This window comes from Meriones unguiculatus, chromosome 11 (assembly GCF_030254825.1).
Source record: "Meriones unguiculatus strain TT.TT164.6M chromosome 11, Bangor_MerUng_6.1, whole genome shotgun sequence".
In the NCBI taxonomy this organism is placed as follows: Eukaryota; Metazoa; Chordata; class Mammalia; order Rodentia; family Muridae; genus Meriones; species Meriones unguiculatus.
Window position 1 is genome coordinate 10,707,294 of NC_083359.1, and position 22,920 is coordinate 10,730,213.

General features: G+C 52.4%; 1 protein-coding gene and 1 pseudogene across 1 annotated transcript in view; both read right to left on the reverse strand.

Moving 5' to 3' along the window:
- Positions 1-275: 275 nt before the first annotated feature.
- The window catches only part of Myo15a (myosin XVA), a 48,412-nt gene continuing 25,767 nt past the window's right edge, over positions 276-22,920 (reverse strand). The window contains exons 37-65 of the mRNA XM_021639539.2: positions 22,835-22,912; positions 22,492-22,672; positions 22,273-22,405; positions 21,930-22,035; positions 21,728-21,800; positions 20,844-20,965; positions 20,582-20,641; positions 20,036-20,111; positions 19,620-19,735; positions 19,408-19,526; positions 18,451-18,592; positions 17,933-18,044; positions 17,767-17,841; positions 17,259-17,437; positions 16,924-17,039; positions 16,655-16,727; positions 16,344-16,416; positions 16,109-16,182; positions 15,821-15,903; positions 13,418-13,548; positions 11,352-11,446; positions 11,072-11,149; positions 10,347-10,443; positions 8,147-8,307; positions 7,338-7,471; positions 7,053-7,186; positions 6,552-6,685; positions 4,790-4,930; positions 276-1,585 (exon numbers count right to left, since the gene is read on the reverse strand). Of these exons, the coding sequence (XP_021495214.1) occupies positions 1,484-1,585; positions 4,790-4,930; positions 6,552-6,685; positions 7,053-7,186; positions 7,338-7,471; positions 8,147-8,307; positions 10,347-10,443; positions 11,072-11,149; positions 11,352-11,446; positions 13,418-13,548; positions 15,821-15,903; positions 16,109-16,182; positions 16,344-16,416; positions 16,655-16,727; positions 16,924-17,039; positions 17,259-17,437; positions 17,767-17,841; positions 17,933-18,044; positions 18,451-18,592; positions 19,408-19,526; positions 19,620-19,735; positions 20,036-20,111; positions 20,582-20,641; positions 20,844-20,965; positions 21,728-21,800; positions 21,930-22,035; positions 22,273-22,405; positions 22,492-22,672; positions 22,835-22,912 (3,198 nt within the window). The 3' untranslated portion in view covers positions 276-1,483. The remainder of the gene's footprint in view (positions 1,586-4,789; positions 4,931-6,551; positions 6,686-7,052; positions 7,187-7,337; positions 7,472-8,146; positions 8,308-10,346; positions 10,444-11,071; positions 11,150-11,351; positions 11,447-13,417; positions 13,549-15,820; positions 15,904-16,108; positions 16,183-16,343; positions 16,417-16,654; positions 16,728-16,923; positions 17,040-17,258; positions 17,438-17,766; positions 17,842-17,932; positions 18,045-18,450; positions 18,593-19,407; positions 19,527-19,619; positions 19,736-20,035; positions 20,112-20,581; positions 20,642-20,843; positions 20,966-21,727; positions 21,801-21,929; positions 22,036-22,272; positions 22,406-22,491; positions 22,673-22,834; positions 22,913-22,920) is intronic.
- Positions 14,078-14,172, reverse strand: LOC132646670 (U6 spliceosomal RNA; annotated as a pseudogene).

Here is a 22,920-nt window from a genome sequence, read left to right on the forward strand (position 1 = left end):
TCTTAGGCCCCATGAGCTAGTACCTGCACTTATCACCTGGCTGGTCCCGCTCCTGGGCTTGGCCCCGGTCCATAGTTATCCAGTATAGTAGTTCACAGGGCCTGGCAAGGCACTGTGAATGAGTCTCAGGCCCTTCCTCTGATGGCATGGCTGCCCTTGTGAAGCTAGCCCAGCTCCCAAGCCTCTGTGTCTCCCACCAGCACCCCAGCACCAGCAACTTCCCATACACAGTCATTCATTTTATTTTTTTAGTTTTATTTTTTATGTATCTAGGTAATTAGCCTGCACATATGTCTGCATCTTGTGTGTGCCTGGTACCAATGGACAACATATCTCATGGAACTGGAGTTACAAATGGTTGTGAGCTGCAATGTGGGTGCTAGGAATTGAACCCAGATCCCTTCGAAGAGCAGCCAATGCTCTTAACTGCTGAGTTATCTCCCCAGTATCTTTTTCCCCCGAGACAGGGTATTGCTATGTAGCCCAGGTTGGCTTTGAACTCGAAGCAATCCTTCTTGAGGGCTGAGATTACAGGTGTATACCATCAATACCTAGTGTTTCTTCATTTATTCTTTCACTTATATGGCAAGTATTTTTAAAGGGCCTATTCTGCATTAGCCATCTTTTTGGGCTAGACCCTTCATCTGCAAATCCAGCAGGAAACTGTGGTTCCCTCTAGAATGTCTATTCTAACCCTCTCTTTCCACCTATTCTTAGTAAACTTTTCTCATTCTTCAGAAATCAACCATAATGTACCAATCTCTGGGAAGCTCTTTCTCAGCCTCTCTAGCCCCTACCCCGAGATGGATCTTCTCTCTCTACTGCCCCACTGTTGTGCCTTGGGTAGTTTATCCTGTGACTGAAGCTGGGATTGGGGCTACCAAAAGATTGTAGGGGTCGGTGTCAAGGGTCCTTAGGGAGGGGTAAGGGCAGATGCGTCTGCCTGAAATGCTGTTCATAGGGTGAGTCTGGTACACCTGTGTCTCTACCTCCTCCCTCAGGCTTGCTTTCCAGCCTCTGAGCAGCTCCACGGAGGACACAGCTACCAGGAATACCTCTTGTTTGCAGAGAAATTACCAAGGGTTAGAGGTCCAGGCTGGGGGCACCTGACCAAGACACATGGAATGCTGGGGTGTGAAGCTGGAGCAGATCTGAGTATCAAGCCCCCCCAAAACTAGAGGCAGGCCCCAATACATCTAGACTACTGGTGTGGGGATTCCGTGTCAAGGGCAGCTGTCCAGGCAGGGTCTGCTTTCTGGAGGTTCTGTGGTCCAGCTTTCAAAAATTACTTCTGCCAAGTAGCCCTTGGCTGCATCCGTGATTCCATCCCAGCTCCTCTTGGGTTCTTGAGGTTTTTTTCCTGTTGGTTTCCTCCAAGGTTCTGGCCCTTGGGTCACTGGTCACTGGTCCAGAGAGGCCCAGCAACTACCCTCAGGCTGTGGAGCAAATCTTCTGGCAGGAAGCATGGAGAAGGTAGGCCATGTCAGAGCAGGGTGATCTCACTGGGGGGCAGTGTGAGCCGCTCCTCCCGGGCACTGAGCATGGTCTCCACGTGCACAGCCACCACACGGCACAGCTCCAGACCCTGCAGAATGGGTGACCCAAAATAGTCTCTCTTTCTCCTCTCCCCCCTCTCTGGTTTTTAGAGACAGGGCTTCTCTATGTAAGAGAGAAGTTACAAACAAGTTCAGGATGTCCTGGAATTTGCTTTGTAGACAAGGCTCGCCTCAACCTCATAGAGATCCGCCTGCCTGTGCCTTTCAGTGATGGAAGGTTGACCAACGAAGCTTTCTTCTAGTCAGTCTTTTGCCTATTCATAGGCTTTGTTTATACCCGGCTTAGCAGATACAGAAACAGGCTCAAAGGGAAACAGGGATCCTTCATGATCCCTTTGCACAGCCTGTCAGAGACTGCAAGCTACCACGCTTGGAAGCCACCTCCTCCTGGGAGCCATCTCCAATCCATACTTCCCAGTATGGACCATGGTTATGTAGAGAGATTTTTACAGATCTGAGATTGTGGTGAGAGCCGGCACAGCAGGGGACTCAGTCACATTGTTAAAGCATGTTATAAGAGATGCCCAATGTCCAAGTGTTGAATGAAGGGACATGTTCAGGGTTGGCCTAATGCTTGTACAGTGATGCTGATTACTGGCCCTCAAGAGCTGGTTCCTGCCTGGATACACCTATCCTTGTTGTGTAAATCTGCCTAAGACATTATACCTGATTGGCTTAATACCTGGGCAGGGCAGAATGGGGTAGGCGTGGCTAAGGTTCCCAGGCTTTGGGAACAGGAGAATCATGGGAGACAGAAGGACTAAAGAGTGGAGGAAGGAGGATGCCACGATGGGTCAGCATGGAAAAGAAGACACATGGGCCAGGAGGAAGGACTCCAAGGATGGCGTGGATGGAAAAAGCACCAAATATAAGCGAGTATTTATAAGATTATGGATGGAAGGTGGCCCAGATAAGGACGGTTAAGGCAGATGACATTGGATGGGGTTGGGAGGTGGACGGTGAGGTTATTGAGACAGCATAGATGGAATTGTCTGCCCAGCCCATGGTGTTTGAAGGCAATTATAAAATCTAACAGGTGTCTGTGTTTTATTTGATTGTGATAGTGGGTTAACTAATACCACCGTAACAATTATGGCCTAATAATAAACATTTGTTAGGCCATACCTTTTAAATTTACAACATCAGGAATGAATAAAAAACTATATCCATCTACACATACAGGAGAGAGGCAGGAGCTTCTTCAAAGGAGGGGACTACAAGCCATCCATCCATCTACCCATCCATTCACCCACCCACCCATTCATACATACACTTTCAACCTAGTAAGCACACACTGAACATCTACACGTGCTGGGCACTATGCTGTTGACATGGTACAAATAAGATGGATAAGGCCCTGTCCTCCTGATGCTGATGTTCCAGTGGGAAGCAGGTGACAGGCAAACAAACGCATGAATGAAATGCAAGGTATGCCGAGGGTCACAGAGGCAGAGCGGCGAGTCCTTGGGAGGAGAGCCCAGGGAGGCTTTTGTAAGGAGGGGCTTTTATGATGAGACCCAAATAAAAAGAGGGAGCCCTGGGAGGAATCAAGGGAGAAGGAACGTTTCAGGAAGAGAGAACAGCCAGTGCAAAGGGCCTGGAGTAGGGAGCGGAGCTGTAAGAGGCAAGGAAGATGGAGAGCAGTTGGGATGGAAGGATGACAGAGCCAGAGGAGCCATGGAGGGCTCAGCCTAGAGCAGGAAAGGGGAGTATGGCACTTGTGCTGGCTAGTTTTATGTCAATTTGACACAAGTTAGTGCCATTTGAGAGAATCTCAATTGAGAAAAGGCCTCCATAAGATCTGGCGGTAGGGCATTTTCTTATTAGTAATTGATGGGGGAGGGCCCAGCCCATTGTGGGTGGTGCTATCCTGGGTTCTATAAGCAAACAGGCTGAGGAAGCCACGAGGAGCAAGCTGGTAAGCAGTACCCTCGATGGTCTCGGTATCAGCTTCTGCCTCTAGGTTCCTGCCCCATTTGAGTTCCTGTCTTGACTCCTTTCACTGGTGGACTATGATGTGGAAGTATAAGCCAAATAACTCGTTTCCTCCCCAACTTGCTTCTGGTCATGGTGTTTCGTCATAGTAATAGTATTCTTAACTAGGACATCACCTTTGTAGAGACCTTTGAAAGACCCGGGGACAGAGAGGTTGCCGGGAACAAAATCATGGTTCCTAGAAGAGGGAGGCAGGGCAAAGGGGTGTAGGGGAAGGCCACCCAGGAGCCTGGTCCCGGGTCACAGGTTCTCTAGGGGTCTTGATTTTGGCTCCTACTCCAGCAGCAGAGCTGGCACAGTGGCAGGCCCAGTCTCAAGGGGAGGTGGCAGGCTAGAAAGGACAAAAATGAGGACAGCCTCAATTCTGTCCCTCTCCCTGACTCATCTCTATCTCTCTTTCTGTTCTGATACTAGGGACCGTTTCCTAGTCTAGTTTCCTAGTCTAGATGTCATCTAGTCTAGAAAGTGTGACAATACAGCTGCCACGTCTTAGCCCAGGTCAGCATCCTTAGAGCTGTGCCGAACCTGTCCACTCACCAGTGACCTCAGAAAGAGTCCAACTATTTGTTTCTCTTCTTCCTCCTCCTTTAGACAGGGTCTCTAGCCCAGGCTGGCTTTTGTAGCTGAGGATGACCTTGAACTCAGGATCCTGTCTCTGCCTTCTGAGGTTGCTGGAATTACAGGTACGTACTGTGCACTAACTACCATGCTGGGGATGAAACCCACTGCCTCATACATGTTAAGCAGCTAACTCGAAACTGAATTATACCCCTCCTCCCAGAGTTTATTTGTTTGTTTGTTTGTTTAGGTTTTTTGAGACAGGATCTCTCTGTGTAGCTTTGGCTGTCCTAGAACTTGCTCTGTAGACTAGGCTGACCTTGAACTCACAGAGACCTGCCTGCCTCTGCCTCCCAAGTGCTGGAATTAAAGGTGTGCACCACCACCTGGCTCTCAGAGTTTTATCTTAACATTCAAAGAGGGCTGAGACTTGCCTTGCCGTGGTGCATCTTCCGAGTACCCTGCTAAATGCCTCACAGTTCTGCAAACCACAGGTATCCTTCCCCACAGCGTACTGCTAAATTGCTTCCTGGGAAGACCTCCATGATAACTCACAGCTCTGTTCCCTGTACTGGGCTGCTTGCTTCCTGGGGCACAGCCCAGGCTGGAGAAGAGCCCTGCATGCAGAAAGAGAAAGCCGGCACCCAGTGGCAGGGTCTGCCTGACAGGGCTGGCCTTACCTGCTCCAGCTGGAGCTGCATGGTGCGCTGCGCTGCCGCGTCGCCCAGCGAGATCTCCACATATGGGTAGCTGGAATTGGCTGTGGGCTGCTGAGTCCACGTGGACTGGATCTCCTTCAGGGGAATCTTCACAATCAGCTCCTGGGGATGAGGACAGAGGAGCCAGGCAGGTGTGAGGGTGAGGATGGTCTCTAAGCCAAACCTTCCCCTGCAAGCCGGGTCAGAAGGCAGAAGGGCCGGCTCTATGCCAGTTCCTCAGATGCTCATGGGCTCTGTGACTTGAGGCAACTCACCCGACCACTCTGGATCTCCATTTCCTCAGCAGTGGGAACTGGGCCAACACATACTGATGCCTCATGTTTGAGATGCAAAGGGCAGACGGTGCCCTGGGTATTCTGACTTTTATGCTATTTCTGGGAACACCCACATCCCTTTATCACAGAGCTTTATTTCTGGGCCCGCTGCAGAGAAAGGTGGAGTGATGGACAGTTGGTACGGCCCTCAACGCCTGCCCAATGGGCATGTAGAGTGAGGAGTCATGGCAGCTCCTTACTCCAGGAGGAAGAGCACACCTTAGCAGGCACGTTCTGTGCTGTCTCCCAGGGTCTCAGCTGCTGCACACTGCCCCTTCTCTCCCCCATTTACTTTTTCCAGTGTCTCCTAGACTCACCTCTAAGCAAATCTCCTGTTCCCAGGCTTCTCTTTCTCTCTCTCTCTCTCTCTCTCTCTCTCTCTCTCTCTCTCTCTCTCTGTGTGTGTGTGTGTGTGTTTGTGTCTCTTTTTCTCTCTCCATGTCTTTCTTTTTCTTTTTTTTTTCTTTCTTTGTTTTGGTTTTTTAAGACAGAGCTTCTCTCTGTAGCCCTGGCTATTGTCCTGGAACTTGTTTTGTAGACCAGGCTGACCCATATATCTGCCTGCTTCTGCCTCCTGAGTGCTGGGACTGAAGGCACCAGGTTGTTTTTTAAGAGCAGGAACTAAGAAAAGGGTGGCGAATCCAGCTCCTTAGTGGCTATAGAAAGCCCTAGCCCCCGCACCAGGAACCTGACTATATTTGGAAGTAGGAACTGTAAAAAGGGGGTTACAAGGGGCTAGGGACAGTGCTTGCCTGGCATGGGGGGCCCTGGATCCTATCCTCAGTATCACAGATAGAGAGATAAAAAGGTAGGCATGGGGGTGCAGATCTATAATCTCAGTGTTGGAAAACTGAGTCAGAAGAATCACTGAGGGTCAGCCTGGGCCACAGATTTATAGAGCCCCACCAAAAAAGGTTAACCAGATAAAATGAGGCCACTAGGTTAGGCTCAATTCCAGCATGACTAGTGTCCTTATAAGAAGAGAAAAGTTGGACACATGGACACCAGGGATGTGACCATACAGAGAGGCCATGCGAGGACACAAGAAATTACTGTCTACAAGCCGAGGAAAAACCAAAGCGCGCAAGCTGCAGAAAGCTTGGAATTTCAGTCTCCAGAAATATGAGAAAATGACCTTGTATTGCATAGGGCTCCCAGCATGTAGTATGAAGCCCTGGCAGCCTGACACACACTACCCACATGCTCTCTGTGTGTTTTCCTACATGTCTCCTTCACATACCCTTTTGGGGGCCAGAATTCTATTATATCCACTTTCCAAAAGAAGGCTCTGAAGGAGAAGGGATTGGCTGCAGACCACGCAGGAGGTAAATGTCCCCAAGAGTAGGTGAAGGTGCCAAAGGACAGACGTTCAGGAGGCAGGTGGGCAGGGCCTGGCAGAGGCCACTCACATGGGTCTTGGTGCTGAGGAAGTTAAGGCCGTTATGGTTGACAGCGAGGATACAAGGGGCTGGAACTGCGATGTTGCTGCAGCTCTGGATGAAGAAGAAGGAGGAGCCGAACAAGGGGAAGGCGCTGAGGAGGCCTGCAGTATGGAGAGCCTGTCATCAGGACACCTGCACCGAGACGACCGGACAGCCACGGCCCTGAGCTGGCAGAGGCTGCCCGCAAATGCTGGCCTCTGCTCTGGTCGGCCCCCACCTCCCCTCCTCCCCTCCTCCCGTACCCCACTTTCTTGTTCCTTCACCCTCAGCTGTCTGTCCAGCCTCATTTCCAACCCAGGTGATACTTTTAGGAAGGTGGTAACAGGCCTTTCCAGATAGGCAGGCAGGCAGCCCGGCTGCCACCAAAAACTGCTTTTGTGCAAAGCAAATAGCATCCCCAATCTCCCTCTGGCCACCCTCGACTCAGCTCCCCACCCCTATGTCTCCAGCCCTCCTCCTGGCTCTCACCCAGGAACTGAGCACGGGCCTGGTGGGGGCTGAGCGCCTGAGTCTGCTGCCGGTGTTGGCTGACCAGGTTGAGCCAGGTGTCACTGGCTGTGGTGTGGTAGAGCTGGGCTGGCATGTACTCCTGCACTTCACGCCTGTGCATGGAGGGTAGAGGGCTGCTGAGCACCCACCCACCTGTCGGTCCCCGCTTCAGGGACTGGCAGGTGTGAAAAGAGAGAGCGTGGGGGACAGACAGATGGGTGGCCTGCCCTCCACCCCAGATGACACACGTGGACAGGTGCTCACACACTGGGCAGGTAGAAGTGGTCCTTGGCGCGGTGCTGCAGTGAAGCCAGCTTGGACACCTGCTGCAGTTGTTGCTCACTGGGCTGGCTGGCTGGCACACTGCTGAAGAGGCCCTTCAGGTAGTCGGGCAGAACCTGTGGGAAGCAGTTGCATGAGGGGCTGCCGGACTGGGGCACGCTCAGGCGTTCAATGTCAGGGGCCCTGAGTCGGGTGGCTGCATTCACTCCAGTCCTCCCAACTTGTAGGAGTTTATGGCTCATCGCTTTCTGGTTTGTGGGGAATGAGGATAGGTGTCGTCTATAGGAGCAGGACTCTGAGGGACGGAGACTGTGAGGGAGTTTCCATAGCGACATGGGAAGAGCGAGCTGGGTAGAACAAAGCATAACAGTATTGTGGACACACGTGTACATCAGATACACGCTTCTCGGAATGGAGACCGAAGGCGGAGAGTGTGTAAAAGCAGACGTCAGAGCTGCTTCTAGAGTCTCTGACCCTGTAGGTCTGCAGAACAAGTTTGTATCAGGCTTTCTCTGGTGCTTGAGTAGCACACTAGGCAGAGGTGTCTCAACACTGTGTGGTCCCCAGGAAAGGCCTATGTATCCCTCGCTGGCCCGGAGCTTCCTGTGGAGACCAGCCTGCCCTCTAACTCAGGGAGATCCGCCTGTCTCTGTCTCCCGAGCACTAGGATGTGGTGTGTGCCACCACATCCAACAGTGTGGTCCTGTTTTGTAAGTGGAATCGCTAAAGCTTTGTGTGTCTCCTGGCAAAGCCCCGTCATTTTGTAAGAGTAACAGAGTCACATCTCTAACCTGACCGTAGTGCATGGTCACGTACAGCTCATTCTCAAACTTCAGCGGCTGATCCCACAGCACCCGCCGGAACCAGAGCGTGTAGCCGCCGTCCACCTGCTCCATTTCAGAGGCCACGTCCAGGATGTAGGCCCTGCAGCTCAGTGGACACACGTGCTGGCCTACAGGGAGAAAGAAGCATGGCTGGGAGAAGGAAGCTGTGGTGCAAGTGAGGCGCAGCACCGACCTGCCGGCCGAGAGAAGTTCCCCCTTAAGGATGCACCTTCCTGAAAAAGGGGAACGAGCTCACAGAGCTGCAACTCACAGAAACAAGTGGCATTCCATTCCTCCCAAGGACAGAGCTTTGAGTGCTCCAGAGTGCCTACCAGGGTCTGGAAAAGGCCTTGGGCTCTGCACTGAGAAATCCTAGCTCCCTTGCTGGACATCTGTGGTGGGTAGGGTCAAAGGCCTGAGTGTTATGCTGGAAGAGAGGTACACAGGATTCTGCCTTGCGCTGATGCTCTGCTTTCTGTCTGTGGTGGTTTGGGTAGGTATGCTTCCCATAGAGTCATCTGTTTGAATGCTTGGGGAGTGACACTATTAGGAGGTGTGGCCTTGTTGGAGGAAGTGTGTCCTGTAGGGGCAGTTTGGAACACAGTCCCCTTCTGTTGCCTGCAGATCAAGATACAATTCTCAGCTCCTGCTCCAGCATCACTTCTGCCTGGATGCTGCCATGCTCCCCACCATGATGACAATGGACTAAAACTTCTGAAACTGTGAGCCAGCCCCAATTAAATGTTTTCTTTTCTAAGAGTTGCCTTGGTCATGGTGTCTCTTCAAAGCAATAAAACCCTAAAGACACTATCCTGTTTCTTCAGTCAAACTGTACTCCGGAGAGCTGCTTGGCATGATGATAAGAGTCCAGAAACCTTGCCTGGATTCTGACCTCCATTGTGTAGCCTTGAGTAGGTTGCTGCAGTGTCTGAGAAAGTTTCCCTAGAGATATCAATATCCTAATGCCTAGAACTTGTGACTATGTCACCTTATGGCAAAAGGGTCTTTGCAGATGTGATTAAGGGTCAAATGGAAGCACTAAAAGTCCTGATAAGAGAGTCAAGAGGCTCAAGTCAGAGATGTGGAAACAGAGTTGAGGTTGGGGCAAGAGAAGGACATCTGAAGACTACACTCTTGGCTGCAGAGACAGGGTAGCTTGGAGAAGCTGAGAAAGGGTGGAAACGGAACGTCCCCTAAAGCTTCAAGAAGAAAGAAGTCCCAGCCATGTTCCTATTTTAGTATTTCTGACCCTCAGAGCTATAAGATAATCCGTCTGTGTTGTTATGAGTCACTGGGACTCTGGTCATATGTTATAACAGTCATGGGAAACTGATATAGCTTCTCTGGGCTTCAGTTCCCCCAACTGTAAACAGCAAAGAAAACAGTCTGCCCCACAGAGTTGTGGAAGTTAAACGACTTTATGGCATCAGTCATAGACGGCTTGGCTAGGATGCATAAGACCCTGAGTTTGATTCTCAGAATATCCCCAGGCAGAAACAAACGGAGCGCAGGAGTTTATGCCATTAAATACTTTGAATCATGCCTACCATCTATGCGCAATAAACGTCTTCTGTTAGGGCCATTCTGCAACCTGCCGTCCCGCCCCTCGAGACGGTACTTTTGAGGGGATGGCTGGAGACGGCTGTGACTACCAGTTGTGGAAGGCAAGACTAGCCTAGAATGGGCCTGCTGCACATTGCAGAGGTTCTGGGTTGTATGAGAGGTTCCCTGTGTACCTAGGGGCCCTTGGGAGAAGACCTGAGGAGGGCTTGAGGGCTGGAGCGAATGGTCCTGTGTGGGATTTCAGGAGTCTGGTTTTTATGGATGAAACTTTCCCGAACTGTAAGACTATAGAGAGTCTTTGACTGAGGAGACCCCTCAGGGCCTGAGCGACCAAAGCAGCATTCAGAGGTTCCGTCCTCCGTGAACCAGTCTGGAAGGGGAGGCAGGCTTGTTCAGAACATAACAAAGTGGGAGAAATGAAAGCCTTGGGGAGAATAGTGCCTACCATCTGTGCTCAATAAACGTCTGCTCTCATGGAGGGTAAGAACTTCAGAGAAAGTGACCTTCGGCCTGGCCATCAGGGCAGAGTAGACAGGCTCCCATGGCCCAATGTGATGCTGTGTCATGAAAGAGTCTAGAATGCCCAGTCGTCCCCGATACTCACCTCGGTTGGTGACAACAAAAATGACATACTCGTCGAAGGCTTCAGGACGCGTCAGGGCCATCTCGGTACACAGCCCCTCTATCACATCCCGGGCCACCTGGGGGGGGGGCAGAGAGGTAAAGCTGGGCCTTAGCCACTAACAAGGGGGCACAGGGCTCCATGGCTCAGCCTGGCGGAGTATAGCTTTTGGAACTGTCTCCTGATTTTTCTTTTCATATGCTCTGTGTGGCTCTAGGCCGTGTGATGTTTAGGCTCCTGGAGTCTCAGTTTGTTGGTACCCATTCGGTATCTGTAAGGGGCCTATGGCAAGATGCCCTGCAGATATCAAACTCCCAAGATGCCCAAGTCCATTACTTAAAATTGAATAGGTTTTGTTTGTTTGTTTTTGCATGGGACTCACACACATGCTTCCTAGACTTTCAGTCATCTCTGGCTGACAATAACAAATATAGTAGCATGCTGTGTGGGTGACGTCACACAGTATCATTCAGATGGCAAGAAAGGTCTCCGTACTGTTCCAGTGTGACTTTTCCTAGATATTTTCTGTCTGCAGTTGCTTGAATCTGCAGATGCTGAACTCACAGTTTAGCAGAGGTAGTGGGGGCACAGCCCTGTCGCATAGGGCTGTGTGAGAAGCTCCACCTCCCGGATACTCACTCCTCCCACCCCAGAGCCTGGAATCCCTCCCCTTCTATCACCAGCTCGTTGAGACTCTCCTTACTTACAGTGCACGTTTTGATTTTCAGATGGCGTTCAAGGCCTCCTGGAAGAAGAAAGAGCTGTCTCTTGGAACTGCGGCCTGCCTGAGGTGGGTAACCAGGAGAAAGATGAAAGCCTGGACCCTCTCACCTTCACAGGCGTCCCCATGTCCAGAGGCAAATCTGTGTAGGAACCTTCATGCATGGCAATTGACAGGAGCCATCCCCACACACCAGGCCGCGGACATGTATCTAGCAAGGGCATCTGGGAAGAGCTTGTGTCTCCCCGGCCCTGCTGTAGGCTCACCAACATAGCTCGAAGCTCCATATTGCTGGGGAACTCCAGACGGCCTCCAAAACGCAAGGTCTTCTGCAGGTTCTGTTCACAGGCCTTGGCAATCCCTGCAGAGGCACAGAGCTGAGGCCTTGCTTAAAGCTGGCCACGAAAGGAAAAGGTTCCTCTTACCCCAGCCATGAGGCCCCTACATCTTTTCAACAAGGAGTAGGTCTTATTTCCTTTTTGCTAGTTGAGGAAAGTAAACCCAGCAAGGGGCAGTGATTCACCAAGATTAGGAAGTGGGGTGTAATAGCAGAAGCCAAACTACATCTCATGGGGTTGCAATATTGTCTCGCCCTTGGCTTTGTATGGACTTAGAGATATCTGTGCTCCTTAGCTGGCGACTAGGTTGCCCACTCTCAACTGGCTCAATGGATGGCACAATGGTTTCCTGTCCCTGTCAACCAGGATTGCATGCCAAGTTCCCTGCCTCACTGAGCATCCTAGGGTAGAGACTCCTGCCATTAGTGCTCTGTGCATCTAAGCTAAGAGTACACACTCTCTCTTCAGGGCGGAGTCAGGAATTACATGACACGTTCTGCAGTCATCTCTCAGCTGGGAGCCCTTCCCTAGTTATCCCTGTCTGTTAATAATCAGAGGCAGATTCATGGGGAGGGGCTCCCTTATGTTTTCTACAGCCGTCAGCACTATAATTGATTAGAGGGTCCCGGTCCCGTTATCTTTTGGAGATGTACTCATTATTTTTTGTTGACTTGACACAAACTAGCAACACCAAAAGCAGGAAACCTCAGCTGAGGAAGTGAGATTGGCCTATGGACATGTTTGTGGGGTGCTTTCTTGATTAATGATTGACATGGGAAGGCCCAGCCCACTGTAGCTGGTCCAGTCCCTGGGCAAGTATAAGAAAGGTAGCTAAAGAAAAGAAAAAAAAGAAAGGTAGCTGGAAGCTGGTTGTTGGTGCACTCTGGGGGCAAAGGCAGGCAAATCTCTGTGAGTTTGAGGCCAGCCTGGTCCACAAAGTGAGTCCAGGGCAGCCAGGGCTATACACAGAGAAACCCTGTCTCGAAAAACCAAAAAAGAAAAAAAATAAGAAAGAAAGAAAGAAAGAAAGAAAGAAAGAAAGAAAGAAAGAAAGAAAGAAAGAAAGAAAGAAAGAAGCAAAGCAAAGAAAGGGGTGGAGATATGGCTCAGAGGTTAAGAGCACTGGTTGTTCTTCCAAAGGTCTTGAATTCAATTCCCAGGAATCAGATGGTGAGTCATAACCAGCTATAATGAGATCTGGTGCCCTCTTCTGGTGCATAGGCACACATACAGGCAGAATACTGTATAAATCTCACCTGAGAACGGGTAGAATAATGAGTAGTTTTTAAATAGAAAGGAAAGAAAGAGAGAGAGAGAGAGAGAAAGGAAGGAAGAAAGGAAAGGAAGGAAGGAAGGAAGGAAGGAAGGAAGGAAGGAAGAAAGAAAGAAAGAAAGAAAGAAAGAAAGAAAGAAAGAAAGAAAGAAAGAAAGAAAGGATGGACAGTCTTGCAAGCTGGCCTAGAACTCCTAATTTTTCTGCCCCAGTGTCCTGAGAGCTGGGATTACAGACGTGCATCACCATGACATGTCTCTTTCTTAGAGTTGCTATGGAAACAAGGCTGGAAGTGGCCCCTTCCTCCATACCGCAGAGGTAAAGCTGAGACGCTGCTTCCAGCTGCAGGCCACTGAAGACCCTGCATGAGCAGAAGTAGCACCCTACTTTGGTGTCCTGGGTTCTTGCCTACCTGCTTCATTTCTCCTCTATGCTACGTACTGTTTCTGGGCCTTGACTCTTGCAAAGCCTACCTGGAAATTCTTTCTGTGCGATCAATACCCAGGGCAATTCCTGCCTGAGAAGGCTTCCCTTGGCTATATCCACACGAGAGCAGAAGAGCCGGTACACCAACCCCCTTGGGATCTCCACGGCTGTTTGTAGGGTCATTTACATCAGTTACTGCCTCGGCACATTCCGGGGGCCAGGCTCTCTGGTTTTCCCAGCCTGTGGCTGCATGCCCTGTCCCTGTGTGTGAGAGTCCCCACTCACAGCTCCTCACCTTGGAAGGGCAGACCTGGGGTCCAGCTCACATGTTGGAGGAAGCGACTGAGGTATGGGTAGAAGACCTCGGAGCAACTGTAGTAGGCAGCCATGATATACAGCAGCCTCCAGCCTCGCTGACAGCTGTCCCTGTAAGCACACAGGGTCACATCACAGGTGTCTGAGGGGTGGACACAGGATCCAGGGCTGGTCAACTGGAGTTCAGACTCAAACCAACCAGCACCTGCATCCTGAGCCACTGTGCTAGGCTCAAGAATGAGTATGGAACCAATGGAGGCCAATCTAGCTAGATTTTGGGGAGTTCTTTTGCTTTTGAAAAGCAGATAAACATATTTATTCAATGTGGCTGCACTGAGAGGAGGACTGAAGGAGTCCTGACACGAGGCTTGGGTTTCACTGGAAGGCCAGAGATGCACTCTGGATCGGATGAGGTCCCAGCCATCACGAGTGTCTCAGGCCCAGTCTGTCGTGTAAGGCAGACCGACGAGTTGTTAGGACTGTGATGTCTCTTCTGAGAGGCACTTTCCTCCCCTGGCAGCAAGCTTTAGCCTGCTCTTTAGCCAGCAAGAGATTCCTCACTGTTTAAATAGTCTGATAGTTAAATGGAGGGGCTTTATGGTCTTCATTCATGGGTGGGTACATTTCCCCACTCTGTTTTTTTAATATGGAATGTTTCACAAATTTGCCTGTCATCCTTGTGCAGAGGCTATGCTAATCTCCAAATCATTCTAATTTTAATACCTATATATATACACACACACTAAATTTTAGAATACATATACTATATATGCAATGATTTAGTGTACACACACACACATACACATACGTGTTGCAGAAGTGAGCACCCATTCTTTGTTTTACACCTCATGTCCATGACTGAAGCAACTATCATACACAGGGTACAAGTAGGAGCCGAGATTAGGAGAAATTCACTTAGTGTTGGGTAACCACGTGGAAGAATAATTTCTTTCTTTTTAAGAATGATGTGTGCAGTATTCGCACGTGTGGGCAGGAGCATGCCATGGTGAGTCCATGGAGGTCACAGGACGTATTTGCGGGTTGGTTCTCTCCTCCCTCTGTTACATGAGTTCTGTGATGGAACTCAGGTCGTCAGGCTGGCGAAGCAAGCCCTTCACCCACTGAGCCATCTTGCTTGCTAAATAAGAACCATTTTTCAGGCTGAGAAGATGACAAGGCAGGTAAAGTGAGAACCCAAGTTTGGGTCCCCAGCACCAAAGCACCTCTCCACAGACTTCACTTCTGACCATCGGGAAATGAAATCACCTCTGCGCACTCACCTCCCAGTACCCTGCCACTAAATGTGTTCTTTTTTTTTCCAAGTTGGACGTCAAGGGTAAAACTTTCCTGAAAGCCCAAAATGAAGTCTGAATACTCATTTCTTTGCTTTACCAAATAGTAGTAAAAAGCAACTGAAGTGGAAGATTACAAAAAGTCCCCGGACAGAGTGATTCCAGGAGCTGTGTGGGACCGTCTGATCTTTCCTCTCCTTGCTTCAGTGACTGACATAAACAAATGTGTTCTTCTGGCCAGGACTTGGCAAACTTGTTACTGGAGTCATAAGGCCCAGCCGTCCACCCTCAGGAGGCCGACTGAACAAGAAGAGAGGGGCCTTAGAGTGGCTGCAGTGGGTGGTGACCCACAGTACATCTTGGTTTTGAGAATTTCTGTAGCAAATTGACTCAGTATTGCTCTTCTTGTGATTCCTGAGCTGAAGAAATGTTTCCCAAAGCTGTCACTTTGCTAACTATGAGAGAGACCATATGGGAATACTATCAACCTGGAAGAAAGGAAGGAGGACCAGAGGATACAGGAAGAGTGTCATCTTTCTAAAGATTTGATGATTAGTGTGTGTGTTTGTGTGTGTGTGTGTGTGTGTGTGTGTGTGTGTGTGTGTGCGCGCGCGCGCGCATGTGCCTGTAGAGGCCAGAAGATAGAGTTGGATCCCCTGGAGCTGGAGTCACAGGCAGTTGTGAGCTGCTTGGCATGGGTGCTGAGAACTGAACTCAGTTCCTCTGGGATAGGAGCCAGCACTCTCCACCTCTCAGCCATCGCCTCATCCTTGAAATCTTGTTTTCTAATGGACCCAGCTGTGCCTGAAAGCACAGCCTGACTGAGTTCCAGCTGCTTGAACCAATAGAAATCCACCCCGAGTCGGATTTCTGCTGCATGCAGCCAAGAGCCAGTACTCCATCCCACACTCCTAGGGATTGAAAAGTGAACATTTCTGGCAATGAAAAAGGGTTGCAAATGGTATGTTCCAAGCCAAGCAAGTCCCAAAGCATAAAGCAGGGAAGAAGGGGAGTGGGGCAAGGCTGAGGAAGGAGAAATTCCGAGGTGGCGCAGTGTGGGCACAGCAGGCTAGGGGTCCTAGGTGACTCACTGCTTGGAGCTGGTATTGTCTGTGATCTGTTTCACAATCTGGCAGTAGCATTCGTCTCGCATAACCTCGTGGTCCCCACAAAACTGAAGGAAAAAAAAAAAGGCAGGTGAGGTCACTCGCTGAGGCAGGTAGGAAAGCGTTCAGCCCTCCGTGCACTTGCAAGATGCATTCCTGCGTTCATTCCTCTCTGGACAACATAAGAAGTGTCCCACTGCGCTCTGACTGACAGGCGGGGAAACCAAGACCAGGAGCAAACAGGAAGCATGGGGCACACACTTCAGGACTGACCTTCAGGAGGGTGCAGAGGACATCCAGTTCACTCTGGCCCTTCAGTGGGGCATCTCCCATGAACCTCATCACAGCTGTAGGAAAGACCCATCCTGCTCAGGCCCACCATGCCCATCCCAAGGTCTATTCCCTCTCTCTGAGGCTGCAGCTGAGACAGCTAGAGGTCTTCAAAGTGTCTCAGGCTTGGGGAAGAGAGGTAATGAACACAGGTGACATAGTGCTCCATCCCACACACCTAGGAACATGTCAACCGCCATCTTGTTGAGATTGCTGTCACTGAGTTCAATGAGGGATTCCTGGATCGGGGCCTGTGAGGAGACGGAGGGATTGTGTCACGATGGAGTTGGGACGGAATAGACAGGGACTGCACCATACTTTCAGGCTGTATGATAACAGGAGGGTCCACATCACAAAACAGGGACACAGTGCTCCAGACTCTGAGAGCCAGAGGCTTTCAATGGGGACAAGTATCTGCTCTAGGGGATAGACAGAAGGTTTTTGCATCACCACTTTACAGACAAGGAAACTGAGGCACAGGACATGCACCTTAGTGAAGCAAAGCATGTCCTCCAGAGTTTTGGACTCCCGGTCCTCCTTAGACTTCAGCTTGAGGCCATCCCTGCAACAAACGGGCGCCGCTACCCAGTCGTGGCCCCCAACCTTTGGCCACATCTCTGCCCCTTCCAGTCAGTCTAGCCATAGGAGGGCACCCAGAGGCTGAGACTTCAGAGTGGGGCTGGCCGCCAACAGCCATCAGCCGCCAAGACTTCAAGACAACACAGAAAAGGGGAAGAGGAGCCCGGATCACTACCCACCGGGGACGCCTCCGAGGGTCTCGGAAATACTTCTGGGCAAATTCGAGCATTGTGCTCGGTGGGAGCGCCACGGTGTCCTCTCCGCTGTCTGCGGACCGCGCCCTAACTGGGGGACCCTGCGGGATAGGTGCAGTTGCCAAGGCCCATCGCCACGCCCATCCCGCCCCTCCTGTGAAAGCTGACCTCCCATCCACGCTTCCGGACCCTTCGAACCTTTCTCACTTACCGGGACTCTGCTCCCAGGACAGGCCCCGCCCTCCAGGCCAGTCCCTTGCATGGGATTGGCTGAATCCCACGGCTAGCCCCGCCCACGGAGTGTTCTCCCTGCCCCTCACCTCTCTCCGGCGCCCCACCTCCCGTGCGGCTGCTGCAGAGGCCACGGCGGCGGCCACCGCGGCAGCCCGGTCCCGACCCGGCTCGGCCGGGAGCTGCAGGAAGTCTGGCGCAGCGGCGGGCTGCACCAGCTCTGAAGGAAAGCGGCCCACGCGCCCATGGACGGCCCCGAACCGCCAGCCTAGGGACAAGTAGAGGAAAACCCAAAGACTTGGGACAGACAAGCCTTTGGGGAGGCTTGGGTGCCCCCTTGAGCCATTCTTAGAATTGTTTTTGGCTTTTTTCCTTTTCTTTTTGTGGTGCTGGGGATGAATGCCAAAAGCAACAAGAGATACAGACTGTCTGGCCCGAAAAGCAGTCAGAGATAGTGCGAGCTGCTGGCTCGCACTGTCAGGTCTCTGCAGGAGACCAAGGGGCCATCGATAGACTGCTATGCCTGCAGTGGGTTCTGGAGCCTGGACTAGCAACCCTGTCTGGTCCTCCAGGTTTGGGGTAGCCCCGAGTACTCACCAAAATCAGGGCCTCTCCGCCGCAGCTCCTCCAGGTACACCAGTTTCTTGCGGACTACACAACCAGCGCTGTAGCCTGCGGAAGGAGCTCGCGTCAGCATGTACCAGGGAAGGCCTTTTCTCAGCTTCCCTTCTTTTGCGTACTTCCACCCCGCCACGGAGCTGACCCGCTCTAGGTGGCTCCAGGGGCTGCAGGTGGATGATGTCACCCTTGTGGAAGGAGAGCAGCTCTGGGTCTTCAGACAGGAAGTTCCTCACTGCCACCGCGTAGTCAGAACCCTGGAAAACACCCGGAATAGAGTGCCGTGTGCGGCCTTCATTCCAGGGGCTTCCAGCCCCTCCTCTGCTTTCATGCCCCCAACACATCAGAGAAGGCACAGAGCCTCCGTGGGCGAGGGGAAGTGATGGGGTGCTCCCTAGATGGGCAGGGGGTCAGGCGGTACACAGGATGGAAGCCTGGGGTTGCTGACCACACTCTTGTGCCTTAGCCACGGGTCCCTCCCTGAGCCTTCTGATCCCCCTGGGCTGGGGGATGGGCCTGGGACACGTGCTGCCAAAGGGTAGGGTTAGTCTGTGGATGTGTTGTGTGGTGTGTGCGCACACAGTGCATTCACACTGTCGGGGCAGGGGGGCTGTGATACATCTGTCTGGCAGCAGCAGGCAACACGCGTGGAGGAACCCTCACCTTCTTCAGCTCCAGAATGAAGTTGTCTACGAGGGTCTTGACCTGCCGAGCTCGGGCTGAGAAGAGGATGAGCTTCTCATTGGCCAGGTTGAACTCTAGCATGTTCTGTGACGGCATGGTCACAAATAGGATGTCTGCAAAACTGGGGGGGGGGGGCAGTGGTATGGGGGCAGGTCCTTGTGGCCAAAGAGGTGCCTGCCCTCAGGTGTTTTCTGTTCCTGTTTCCCCTCTCTGACCCATCTGTGGGTTCTGTGTGGCTCTTAAAACCCCTTGTACCGTATTCCAGTCTCTCAGTCTAACCACAAAACCAGACTTTGCCCACACGATATCTTCGATTCACCCATTGGCCCAGTTTTCTCCATTTTATCCTTCAGAGCAAGGAGCTTCCACCCAACCAGTGATCAGCATTCTCCCATAAGGGACAAAGGGGGCTGAAGAGATGGCTCAGAGCTTAAGAGCACTGGCTGTTCTTTCAGAGGTCCTGAGTTCAATTCTCAGCAACCACATGGTGGCTCACAACCCATCTATAATGAGATCTGGTGCCCTCTTCTGGCGTGCAGGTGTACATGCAGACAGACCATGTATACATAAACAAATCTTTGAAAGAAAGAAGAAAGGGTCAAAGGGACTCCAGTAAGGAGTCTGGGCACTCATCAGGGTCTCAGGGCTGGAGCCATCTCCTCCCCCAGGACTTGGTTGATCTCAGCACTTGCCTCTCTGTACAGCGAACCCTGGAGGCAAGGCTTTCAGCTCAACCACTTCCTGCCTATGTGGCCGGAGACCACCAATTTCTCTCTCTGTGCTTCACTTTCCAGATCTCTAACATGGGCTTGAGTAAAAGGCGTGGCACAGCCAGAACATCACAGGTGCTAATAAAGCGCTGAGAAGCACAGTGAGCTGTGGATGCCGGTCTGTGCCTATGTCCAGACAGCGTACTCCCACCTGTCTGCCAATCACCTGTATGCACACAGGACCCGAAGCTGTCTGCTGGCCTCCCTGCTGCCTTGGACCATCCTCAGGAGCTTGATGCCCGTGTGGGATACAGCTAGGATCTGCACACCAGTGCCCACACTGCCCTAGGAAGGGTGAGCCTGGTGAGGCCTTCCGTCGTTATCCCTGGCTGCTCTGGGGAGGCAGGCAGGCAGGAAGGGGTGAGCAGGGGCTCGTACCATCGCTGGGAAGAGGCGGGAGAAGTAGATCTCCCAGCTGTCTCGGGCCATGCTGATTGCAGCCCGTTTCACACTTTCTGTTACCAGAGGTCGCTGAGTGTCCAGCTGATTCTGGGCTAAGGGAGACCAATTCTGATGAGGACCCTCTTTCCCTCCTTGCCAGCTCACATCTCAGGAAGTTGAGGGCTGAGAGCCTGGTACCAACAGTAAGGGGTCTGACCAATGTCTGTGCTGGGAACTAGAAGCCGCAGATTGGGGAAAGGGCCATACTGCGTGGTTGCTGACCCCCGAACAGGCAGCCTGGAGAGGCTGAATAAGGATGGGCATGTGTGAGAGGAAAGAGGGTGAGGTATATCCCTAGCCTCCTTCCGGCCAATCTGGTTGGTTGCCCATCAGCATCCCCTTCCCCACGGTACCAAACAGGGCCTTCATCTGGAGCCGCTCATCCTCGGATATGCGGAGGCAGGCCTCGGACATCGTGTCATGCAGGATCTGCAGGAGCAAGCATGCCCGGGCCAGCTGGCTCAGGGTGCCCCTGCCAGAAGCTGAGCTCTAGGGTCTAGGTACGTGAGTGGGAAGGATTCCTGTCCTGCAGCACCGGGTCATCTGTGAACTGGGTTGCTTTTGTTAGCCAGTACTTCACATGGCCACCATCCTAATCCTTTCCACTTTCCCAGGCCTTAGTTTCCACATGTTTCCAGTGAGGCTGGGATCTGAACTCGAGTGACTGTTTTTGGTTTTGTTTTGTTTTGTTGCTACAGGGCCTTGTATCAAAATTCCTGACCCTCCTCCCTCCACCTTCTGGGCGCCAGGGTTACAGGTGTGCACATCTGCTTAGATTGGATTGTGACTCGTTATTAGAATGGACGTGTGGCCCTACTAACCTTGTTCATGGAAGAGGGGTAATCGGTAGAGCAACGCTCCACCCACAGACCCTGCAGTGGGAGGAGAGAAGCCCTCACCTGCCGGAACAGGAGGTCTAGCTGCACGGGATGATTGTAGCTGTCCTTAGGGTAAAACACCTGTGTGGGCAGGTCTCAGTCACCCCTGGGTTGCCCCTCCTCTTGGTTGGAGCCCACACCCAGATGCAGCTCCTGGCTGACTTTTACCCTAGCTCCAGCCCCACTCCTGTTCTTCATGGTTCCCCTGTCCTGGCTCCCTGGATAGGTCTCCACATATTTAGCTCTGCCTATGTTTAGCCCATCCTCTGGTCTGCCTCGGCACCTCTTTGCGCAGGAAGATCCGCCAGGGTGCGTCCTGGTAGCCATAGAAGTTGGGGTTGGCTAGGCGGTGCAGCTGTGTCTGCACAGGCTCCTCTGGAGGCTCCAGGGACCTTGAAGGCTGCACTGTGGAGGTCAGAGGTAGGGGCAGAGAGGGGCTTCTTAGGACCCAGCAGGAAAGGCAGGACCAGGGAGGGAGTTACGGTGCTCAGGGTGATAGGAGGTCTCAGAGAAGCAGAGCAGGGTGGTTCAGGTGGGCTGGGCAAACCTCTCCAAAGTAACATTTGACCTGACATCTGCCTGATGGGCAAGATGGTGCCAGACACCCAAAGACTGTGAGGGGAGCATTCCTCTTGGAGGAGACAGCAAGTGCAAAGGTCTTGAGGCAGGAGCGGGCTTGGTATGCCAGTTACAGGAATTGAATGTGCCAAGGGGAAAGAGGGGAGGAGGAAGGTCACAGGACTGGGGAGATACAGGATGGTCAAGATCACAGAGAAGAGTCTGGTGTCCATCATAGGAGCTTTGGTCAGAGACAGGATATGAGCTGGCTCATATTTCACGGCCACTGCCTGATTAGGGATTCCCTTTCCTGTTCAAGGGTTTAAATCACTGGTCTGACGCTTTCAAGCTGTGTGACCCTGTGAAGCGTCTTTGTGCTTCTGTTGCCTTGTGTTCACAGGTAAAAACAAATAGTGTTGTTTTGATGAGCTTCGGGAGGATTCAATGAAGCTGGGGGATTTAGGGGGTGATGTTAGAATGACCCCAGTGCCCACACTGTGCACACTTCTACTCAGAGACACACAGCCCCCGCCTCCCAGACTCTCCCGAGTTCACAGGCTCACTCACTCACTTAAACACACTTTCATGTCCCATCCTCCTGGCCCTCACCTGGAGCGGGCCCCATGCATGGCCTTGGAGCACTGGTCACTGGCTTCACCAGGGCCACAGCCTCTCTGGACACCTGTCCCACCACAAACAGAACACTCAGGGGGCAGTAAGGAAGCCGTGGAGAGGAGGCATAGGGCCATACTGAGGGGGCAGCTGGCTTCTGAGACCTCTGGCCTCCTGGGGTACCCAACCCACTCCTCACCTGAGTGCCAGGCACCACTGCCAGATGAGCCTTCTGTCCCTTCAGGATCATTAGGGCCTCCTCATGGGGGTCAGGGGGCCTCCTGAACACCTTGGCACCGTCCATTCTAGCAGGTGGCCCTTGGCAAGTTAGACACTAGGTATCCCCTTACCCACAATCCCCATGATGGGGAGCCACCCCTCCCTCCCCCAGACCCCAACACAAATAAGCACGAGAGAGGGGCAGAGGCTGTCCAACACAGTGGAGACCGTGGCAGCCGGAGCCTCCTGCTGCCCAGCTTGAGCGATGATGAGCCCAGTACAGAGCTGCTGAAGGCAAGCCGAGGGCTGGCGTCTGGACCCACCTGCGGGTCTCAGGGCGTCCTGCCCAGGGTGGCTGCTTGTACTGCTTGATGATACTTCTGATCTGCTGTGTGGGCTGTGGGAAGTGCTCTGAGTTGAGTGTGGAATACCGGACCAGCTCCGGGGAGGCTGAGGCTGTGAGGGCAGGTGGCCAGGTGAGGCTACGGGGCCCAGCTGCCCTGGCCTATCTGGGCAGCCTCTGCTCCTGGATGGGCACTCACCGGATTCTGGAGGAGCCCAGTCCTGAACTAGGATTGGGGCAGCCACGGGCTTGCTAGGGGTCTTTGGAGCCTTTGCCACAGAGCCTGGGGACAGCGACTGTGGAGTGGGGCGCACGAGCACAGGCTTGGCTGGGGGGCCGATGCCTACACACTTTGGCCGTGCCTCTGGCGCTAGGGGTCTCTGTGGAGAGCAGACTGTGAAGTGGGCATCCAGGACATACTGGCTTATTCCCAGACACCCCATCTCTGCCCCAAGTGGACTATGGGAGTCCTGGCCTCAGGGAGGCACAGTAGAGCCCTGGGTACCACAGTATTCCTGTTTATCCTGGGCATCTCTGCTCACCTCTGGGAGCTGGGGTCTCGGGGTTGCAGTAGGGGGCTGCTGTTGAAGGGCCAAAGCCTGTAGGGTCATCTCCCGGGCCTGGGGAT